Source organism: Chrysochloris asiatica, unplaced genomic scaffold (genome assembly GCF_000296735.1).
Source record: "Chrysochloris asiatica unplaced genomic scaffold, ChrAsi1.0 scaffold00016, whole genome shotgun sequence".
NCBI classification, from domain to species: domain Eukaryota; kingdom Metazoa; phylum Chordata; class Mammalia; order Afrosoricida; family Chrysochloridae; genus Chrysochloris; species Chrysochloris asiatica.
This window is the reverse complement of record NW_006408534.1, coordinates 4,756,743-4,766,778: the sequence shown is the minus strand read 5'-3', so window position 1 is coordinate 4,766,778 and position 10,036 is coordinate 4,756,743. Positions and strand designations below refer to the sequence as shown.

Sequence of the window (10,036 nt, the reverse complement as noted above, 5' to 3'; positions counted from 1 at the left end):
AAGATGGATTGGCCAAGTGTCAGCATCGATGGACTCAAGCCTGGCAACAGTAGTGAGGTTTGCCCAGGATTGGGCAGTGTTCGTTTTGCTCTGCATGAGGTCGCTATGGGTCAGTACCAACTCGATGGCACCTAACAACAACAACATAGATTACTGTGGAGTCCTAATGTGTTGCTGTGGGTTAATGCGCTGAATGCAAAGTCAGTTTGAACTGCAAGGTTGGCAGTTCAAGCTCACCATCCATTTCTCAGAAACAGTATACAGGATTGCTATGTGTCGGAACCGACTCGACAGCATTTAACAACAACATAGATTGCTATGGGTACTATTGACATTTTCACAATGTTAAGTTTTCCTATCATGAGCATGGTGTATTCTTCCATCTTTATAAATATCTTTTGGTTTCTCGTGACAGTGTTTTGTAAATTTTTTTGTGTATAGGTCTTTTGTTTCTCTAGTTTGATTTATTCCTAAGTACTTCATCTTTTGGGTGAGTATTGTAAATGGTATTGTTTTCTTAATTTCCTTTAAAGAGCTGTCTTTATTAGTATAGAGGAATCCAACTGATTTTTGTATATTGACTTTATACCCTGCCAGTTTGCTAAATTCGTGGTGAGTCTTTGGGATTTTCTGCTTATAAGATCTTATCATTTACAAATAGAAGGAGTTTTACTTCTTCTCTGCCAGTTTGGATGCCTTTAATTTCCATGTCTTGTCTTATAGGTTTAGCTGGAACTTCCAACACAATATTGAATAGGAGTGGTGTTAAAGGGCATCCTGGTCTAGCTCCTGTTCACAAAGGGAATACTCTTAGTGTCTCTCCTTTGAGAGTAATTTTGACTGTTGGATTTGTATGCTGTTAATTATGTTGCAGAATTTCTCTTCAATTCCTACTTCGTTGAGTGTTTTTATCAAGAATCAATATTGGATTTTGTCAAATGCTTTTCTCCATCAATCAATACAATCATGTAGTTCTTTTCCTTTTTAAAATTTAAATGCGGAAGTATGTTGGTTTTTCTAATATTAAACCATTGTTGCATTTCTGGACAGAATCCTACATAATCATGATGTGTAATCTTTTTGATAAGTTGCTAAATTCTATTGGCTAGAATTTTGATGAGAATATTTACATCTATGTTCATGAGCGATAATGGTCTATGCATTTCTTTTTTAGTAATGACCTTGCCTGGCTTTGGTATGAAAGTTATGCTTGCTTCATAAAATATATTCAGAAGTTTTCCATTCTTTTCTATATTCTGGAATCATATGAGTAAAATTGGTATCAACCCTTCTTTGAATGTTTGATAAAATTCACCAGTAAAGCCATCTGGGCCTGAACTTTCATTGGTTGGGAGTTTTTTAATATAGGTTGTTATAGCTCTCTTCAAGTTTTCTACTTCACTGTTTTAGATTAGGTAGATTGTGCTTTTCTAAAAATGTATCCATTTTCTCTGGAATGGATACATTTCTGTGGAAGTATATCTCTTTATAGTAGTATGTTATCTTTTTTATTTCCATTGGTTCTGTTGTGATGTCACCATAGGGTTTTTCATGTGTTCTGTTTGCATCTTTTCTTTAGATAGTTAGATTTGCCAGTGGTTTGTCTATTTTGTTCATCTTTACAAATCACCAGTTTCTTGTCTTATTGACTCTTTTGTTTTTCTGTGTTCTATTTCATTTATTTCTGCCCTAGTCTTTATTATTTCTTTTCTTCTAGTGACTGAAGACTTACTTTGCTGGTCTTTTTCTAATTGTTGGAGCTGTTGCATTCATGTATTCTTTGTGGTTCTTCTTTTTGGTTATGTGTTTGTTGCTATAAATTGCCCACTCTGCTTTTGCTGTGTCTCAAAGGTTTTGGTATGTTGTGTTTTCAGACTCATTTATTTCTAGGAATCATTTTTACATCATTTATTATTTGTTCCATTATCCAGTAGATTATAGGCAGGGTGTTGTTCAGTTTCCATGCATTTGATTTTATTTCTTTGCGCATCCTAGTTTTGTTTATAATTTTATAGCATTGTAGTATTTTGATGTTTTTGAATTTATTGAGGCTTGCTTTGTGACCTATAACCTGGACTGTTCTGGCGAATGTTCCATGTGTACTAGAGAAAAATGTGTATTGTGCTGTTGTTGGACTGAATGTTCTGTACAAATCTATGAAGTGAAGTTGATTGATTGTGTTATAAGCTCTTTGTTTGGTGAGTTTTTCTCTGGTTGTTCTTTTTTCGAAATGGTATATTAAAATCTTCCACTACTATTGTAGAATTGTCTATTTTGTCAGAGATTAATATCACCACTCCTGCTCATGTTTTTTGCTTTTTAAAAAATGTTTCATTGTGAATTATGTGACAGTTTACGTTTGAGAACATGAACTTTACATTCATCCTTTTGTATATTGTGTCTTTGCCATGGTTACAGTCCCCTCCATGCATCATCAAACAATCAAAGGGTATACCCAACAAACCTGTCCCTCGGTCGTCAAAACACAGCCCTGCTCCCTTTCTGGGTCTAGAGTTCCCAGCCACTCCCATCTCTCCACGTCATCATCTCTGCCTCCATTTCTGGCGTCACTGCTTCTCTGGGTAAGGTCCTGCATGCTGCTCTTCTTCCTCATCTCGCTTGATGGTTCCAGGGACCTCCACGATGGACTGCAAAGTCAACCACTCCCCTCCTTTTGCTACAAAACGTCTGCTTTTATATTTCCAATGCTCACAGTCAGTCCTGATAGCAATTATTCACTATTGTATCACAAGAGACCTATCCCCATGTCCTTTCATCAGTCCTGCCCAGACAGATTAGATATAATTCAGTGGAGATTCTACCTTCCTCTGCGCCCTCTGGATCTAGACTCCCTCTTGAAAGCTTGTAAGCCAGTCACTTCTTGTCTTTGTAGCCCCCCACGCCACCCCACTTTGGGAAGCCAAATTGCCCATCCCTGTCTACCCTGTGTACCAAGGGGTGGGGTGGGGGTGGGAATGATCTTCTCTTTAAAGATTTGTTCCCTCTTGTAAGCTACTGCATTCATAGGTGTAGGTCAGGTTCATCAAATTGTATCAGATTACTCTTTTTTCCCTCTTTCTTCTTCTAGTTGAGTTCTGATCATCCAGCCATTGAAGCCAGGCCAACTGGGTGTCATCTGCAAGTGTGGGCTTTCGTATGCATCTCCCCCACGTCTTATCAGCTGGATGCTTCACTCTCCACTCTAGTCTTCTGTGGCTATGTCACTATCTCTGGGCCCAGGATCCCCAGGTCTTGCCATACTGCTGGCCAACCAGGTCTCTACCCAGGTTCACGGGAGTCTATTGAACGTGGTCGGACTTAGCTCATAGCTTCATTGCTGTTTTTCCCTCACTTCCCCTTATTGGTGACCAGGGTGTTCACCAGTCAGACCACATGCCTGTTGGTGTATTCCCCTTGAGTTTTAGTCTTGGGAAGGGGGTTTGCCCTGAGGGGACCCGACCACTTGCCGTTATGTCTCCTTCATAGTCAGTCTTAATGACCTTTTTGCTTTTTTCTTGTATGATGTTCATGATGTCATCCCACAACTTTTCTGGTCCTCTCTCATTAGAGTCTAATTCATCAAATCAGTTCTGGAGGTGATCTCTGAATTTAGGTGGGATATTATTATCAAGATCATAGTTTCGCTTTTGTGGACTTGTTTTAATTTTCTTCAGCTTCAGCTTGAACTTACGTGTGATCACTTGATGGTCGTTCCACAGTCTGCCCCTGGTCTTACTTTGTTAGATACGGAGATTTTCCACGGTCTCTTTCCACAGATGTAGTCAGTTTTGATACTTGTGTATTCCATCTAGTGAGGTCTATCTATATAGTCACCTGTTAACGTTGTTTAAAAAGGTATTTGCAGTGAAGAATTCATTGGTCTTGCAAAATTCTATCATGCAGTCTCCAGCATCATTTGTATCACCAAGTCCATGTTTTCCAATAATTGTTCCTTCCTCTTTGTTTCCAAACTTTGCTTTCCAGTCAGCAGTAATTATTAATACATTGTGATTGAATGTTTCATCAATTTTAGACTGAAAAAATTGGTAGAATTCTTCAATTTCATCATCACTGGCTTTAGTGGTTGCTGGGCCAAAATGAGTAGTAGTTATATTAACTGGTCTGCCTTTTAAGTGTGTGGATATTATCCTATCCCAGTCAACATTATACTTCGAGATAGATCTTGAAATGTTCTTTTTGATGATAAATGTCACGCCATTCCTCTTCAATTTGTCATCCTGAGCATAGTAAGCCACGTGATTGTCAGATTCACAATGGCCAGTTCCTGTTCATTTCAGCTCACTAATGCCTAGGATAAAGAGATCTGGTAGCGTAGCGGTTACGAATTGGGTTGTGAACCGCAAGGTCAGCAGTTCGAAACTACCAGCTGCTCCACAGGAAAAAGATGAGGCTTTCTGCTTCCGTAAAGATTTACAGCCTCGGAAACCCTGTGCAGGGTCACTGTGGGTCGGAACCGACTCAACGGCACTTAACAACAACAACAACAACAATGCCTACGATATTGATGTTTATGTGTTCCATTTCATTTTTGACAATTTCTAATTTTTCTAGATTTGTACTTAATGCATTCTATGTTCTGATTATTAATGAATGTTTCCAGCTGTTTCTCTTCATTTTGAGTTGTGCCCCATTCAGAATATGAAGGTCCTGAGAGCTTTACTCCATTCGTCTATGGTCAGTTCTCCTTTGAGGAGGCAGCTCTTTACCATTTGTATTTTGAGTGTCTTCCAACCTGAGGTACTCATTTTCTGGCAGTATATCTGACAGTAGTCTGGTGCTCTTCCTCATGTTTCATTATTCAATATTTGGGCAGTATCTGACAGTGTTTTACTAATACTCATAAGTTTTTCAGTGAGTGAATATTTGGAATTAGTGCATTTCTCCCTCTTCTTAGTCTGTTTTAGTTGGTTAGTTGAGCTAAAACTTGACCACCTTGGGTGACTCTGCTGGTATTTCAAATTCTGGTGCCATAGCCTCCTACATCACAGCAACATACAAGTACATGGTGGACTCGTTTCAGCATATGTTCCAGATTATGAACCTAAGAAGGGGAGGCAGACCACATCTAAATGGTTAACTACTGATAACCTTGCATAGTGGAAGTTGTCAGATATGGTGGTTGGTGGTGGTTGTATGCTTCCAAGTTGGTTCCAACTCGTAGCAACCCAGTATAGGGTTTCCATGTCTGTAAATCTTTAGAGATCTGAAATCCTAATCTTTCTCCCATGAAACTACTGGTAGATTTTAACTGCTGACCCTGTGGTTAGCAGCCCTGATTGTAATCCACTATGCTACTGGCTCCTTTTTTTAAAAATAAGATACAGTGCTGAAAAATGAATACATTATGAATAACAGCCCAAAATTTTCAGATACAGTGCTGGATGATGATGTCCTTGGGTTGGAAGGCGTTCATAAAACGATGGAAGATCGCTGTCTCCTCAAAGTAGAATTGACCATAATGACATGAATGGAGCAAATCTTTCAAGATGTTTTCGTTTGCTAATGAGGCACTATTACAGTATGAAGAAACAACTACAAGCACTCATTAATAATCAGAACATGGACTGTATAAAAAATGAAACTAGGAAAGTTGGAATTTGTTAAAAATGAAATGGAACACAAAAAGATTGATATTCTAGGCATTAGTGAGTTGAAATAGATTGGTATTGTCCAGTTTGGTTCTGACAGTCATTTGGTTTACTATGCCAGGAACATCAATTTAAAGAGGAATGGAGTTTCGTTGATCTCCTGATGAACATTTCAAAGGAGTCTAGGGCAAAATAGTGGAGTAGTTAGATGCACTAAACTAAGTAAGTTTACCAAGTAAATAGATTCAGATGGTGATCCTGGAACCCTGAACATCAGAAGATAGTACAGAGTAGAGTGGTGGATTCAGTGCTGACAGGAAAAGGAAGCTGAACAAGAGCAGTCTGAGAAAGCAAAATGGGCAGATTGTGGGCCGTCATGGAGTAGCACAAGCATCTTTGAGTTTTTACGAGTAATTATCAATATAGTTGTCTGTGGGCACAGGTTGTGACTTGAGGTTGGAAGTAAGTGCATGCAGTTTTCCCTTGTTCTTGTGTCTTCCTGCTAGTCAGGGATGTGGCCAGTCCCCAACCCTTGCCAACCCAGTGACCAATGGCACTCCCTCCTGCTCAGCCTGTGGTTGAGTGCTAGACATAGTACCCTTGCTTCTGGAGGTGCATGAACCCGTCCTGAACTGTTCTACATAAAGTGTAAACAAAGAACTAACTATGTTCACACTTCTGATCTCTACCACATCCACCAGAAGTGCCTGAAAATAAATCAATATATAATCATGAATTAAATATAAACATGACACCAAAATGTGGCAGAGAAAACAGACAACTTCAGCTTGCACAAAGAAACAAGACCGAATACATTAAACAAGTCACCAAAATGCAGAGCCAGAAAATCTAACACCAGAAATGGCATTAGAACTACTTGATAAGGAATTTTAATTAGACAACTTCAACGAATTGAGAGATAGAGCAAGAAAACTGTAGATGAAATCAAGGAAAATGTAGACAAATCTATGGAATACCTCAGAAAAATGAATTTACAAAATAATTGGAAAAAATGGGATCCATTCAAAATTAGAAAGTCAGAAGATTTACACTAAGACTTAAGAAACAGAATTGAATCAAGGGACAGCCAAATTAGTTCATACAGCCTGTATGACTCCAGAAAATCACATGAGGTGATAACCAAATAAAGCATGTACAACCCTACGATTTGGAGAATCATTGTAGACGATATTACGTTTCCCTTTTGGTGATTGACAGTCTACATTAAGATACTGAAGGCATTAAGAGGTAATGTTTCTCAAACTTAGTCACAACTCTGTTTTTTACATATCATCTGTTAACAGGCTTTGGGAAATGTTGGGTGTACTATTAATGCACGTGATATGCACAAATAATTATTTCTATTTTAAAGCAGGGCAAAAGGAGCAAGCTGTGGAATGGTATAAAAAAGGTATTGAAGAACTAGAAAAAGGAATAGCTGTCATAGTTACAGGACAAGGTAAGGTTTATTTATATTTTTTTTAGCCATCAAAAATTACATTCTCATGATACCTTATATTCAGATCCATTTATATTTTTTGTTTATATTTTATCCATTTATCTTAATAAAGATATTTAGATAATTTCTAATGTTACTATATTTGTAGATGTATAGGTAATGGTTTGTGTATCACCTGTTACATAAATGAAGGTATAATGTTGTTATTATTAAGTATCATCGAGTTTGTTTTGATTCATAGCAACCCAGTATAGGGTTTCCTATGAGCAGCTGTGAGTTTGAACTGCCTACCTGTGGTTCTAACTAACCTTGTGGTCCTGCACTTACCCTACAGTGTGAAGGTATAATGTACTATATAAATGAAGGCTTCACTGTAGTAATCAGACTATATTCAGTAAGTTACATTTTCCTTGAATCAACTGATTTTTTATTCCGCTCCTCCTGCTTTCCAAACCCTTCTGAACGTTGTCCTGGCGTAAATACTGCCCTTTTGACCTCTAAATTTTGTACCTCTATTTTTATTGTTCCCCTTATAGACGTGTCTGTTGTCTGGTTGAAAATTGAGCCATGGGAGTGGTTAAGGGTGACTCAGGGCAATAGTCTCATGGGTTCCACTAACCAGTGTCTGTTGTTGTTAAGTGTCCTTGAGTCAATTCCTACCCATAGCGACCCTGTATAAGATTTCCAAGGAGCAGCTGGTGAGCTTGAGTCACCTTGCAGTCTGACGCATTAGCCCACAGCGCCACACCAAGACTCTTAACAAGTCTCTAGCCAGCCAATAAACTTGGTCTTTTTTTTAAAAATGATTTTGAGTTTTATTCTACCTTTTTCTCTCACTTTCTCCTGGACCACCTAAATGTGATCCTTTTCAGAGCAGTTGGTAATGATACTTGAGTACCATCTGGTTCTTCTGGTCTCAGGGTCACATTTTCTTAATTTCTTTATAATGTCTTTGATGCTCCATGAAATGAGTTTTGATATTTTATCTTGAAACAATATTAGTAAAACAAAAAAAGTTAAATAATTTCACGAGATGTTTTCTTTTCTTTCAGGGGAACAGTGTGAAAGAGCTAGGCGCCTTCAAGCTAAAATGATGACTAATTTAGTTATGGCCAAGGATCGTTTACAACTTTTAGGTATGTATATTGTATAATTGTATTTAGATATATTTTCAGTGAAACTTTATTTTTTAGATGGTTATAGATCACTGATTTTGAAAATGTTTTATGGGCTTTTGTTTTTTAGCTTATTATCTAAAAGTTATATGTAGAAATAGACAGAAAAATATAATAAGCTTCTAATTACACCCACCTTTAAGTTGTCAGTTCATGGACATTCTTGTTTTATCTATGCCAGGGCTTGGTAAACTGTAGCCTGTGGGCTAAAACAAGTTTTCTGCTTATTTTATGTCTAATTGGCCCACAGCTATGTCCATTCCTTTATGTATTGTGTATTGCTGCCCTTATACATTTATTATCGGGCCATTTACTGAATAAGTTTGCTGGCCCTGATCTATACCCAACCCACTCCTCTACCTACTTCATACTATTTTAAAGCAGATTCATGACATCATTTTATTTCATGTATAAATATTTCATATTATAGATCTAAATTATAAGGACTCTTTAAAAATAAAATCAGCAAAATACCATTACACATTTTAAAAATAGGCAACGATTTCTTTTAATATTAAAAAATATGGCTAAAAACACTGTTCATTGTTCAAAGTTAAATTTTCTCAATTTAATAACGTTTAGTTTTGTTTAATTATTTATAAGATGATCCATACATTGTGAATGGTTGACTTATTTCTTGTGTATTTTTTAATGTTTTCCTTTTTCTTCCAGTTTATTTATTAATGAAATGAAGTTGTTTTTTACATAGTATTTCCTATAACCTAACTTCTGCTGCACTGTATCTAATGGTAACTTTCAACATGTTCTGTTCCTCTAGATCTAGAGCCTTGAAGCGATTTGAGGTCATCTTCTAATTTGTAATGTCAGAACTGTTTAAAGTGATTGTGTGTTCTACCATTAGTAGTTCTTCAGCATTCTTGTGATGTTGGCAGCAATGGATGACTGATGCCTAATAACATAATTTTGTCACTCTTTCTGCATTCATTAGCTGGAATACACTTAGAAAGAGAAACTTATCATATGCTATTTGATGGTGGTGGTGATTATTATTATTATTGTTGTGTTACATTCTGATTCATAGCAACCCTGTTTAAGGGTTTCTGAGGCTGTAAATGGTTACGAGAGCAGAAAGCCTCATCTTTCTCCTGTGAAATGGCTTGTACTTTTCAACTGCTGACCTTGAGGTAGCAGCCTGACTCATCGTAACCACTACACTACCAGAGCTCCTTTTAACATTAACTAATAATCTCCCTTTTTTGTGTGTGTGGAAAAATACACAACATGGGGTTAGGGATGCCAAATTCCCTGTCAGTTGAGAATCAGTGTATAACTTTTGACTCTTCCAAAAACTGTTGTCTAGAACACAGTATGTTATGTTGATTATATACTCCACTCACATAAAAGCTACATTTTCAATATGAGGTGAAAAGCTAGTTCTCCTAAAATGCACACCTCTCGTGTCTTGGCATAGCTGCAGTGATGGCTTTCAGGATTTTCTCATCTTTTTTCACTCTAACCTTACACTGGATTCATTTATCTTAAAATGGAGGGTAACTGTAGCTGCAGACTTCAATCTATAGTACATATTAAACAATTCAACTTTTACTTGGTAATGTTATGACTTGACTTTGCTTATTGGAAGCACTTCCAGCATCACTAGTGGTACTTAATGTGAGTTCCTTAGTGGTATTCAAGCTTCATGGTTTTGTGGTAAACACTGGAAAATAAATGATGAAAAGTACCTGCAAACTGTGAGAGATCACTTTTTTTTTTTTTTTTCTCTTTATCCACTTCAGCTTTATTTAAAAAACACACAAACAAAAAAACCCACT

At 37.2% G+C, this 10,036-nt stretch overlaps 1 protein-coding gene across 2 annotated transcripts in view; it reads left to right on the top strand.

Annotated features, from left to right (window-relative positions):
- SPAST (spastin) overlaps positions 1-10,036 on the top strand; it is a 123,588-nt gene that overhangs the window by 27,934 nt on the left and 85,618 nt on the right. For both annotated transcript variants that reach the window (XM_006835158.1, XM_006835157.1), the window contains exons 2-3: positions 6,982-7,068; positions 8,121-8,204. In XM_006835158.1, the coding sequence (XP_006835221.1) occupies positions 6,982-7,068; positions 8,121-8,204 (171 nt within the window). The remainder of the gene's footprint in view (positions 1-6,981; positions 7,069-8,120; positions 8,205-10,036) is intronic.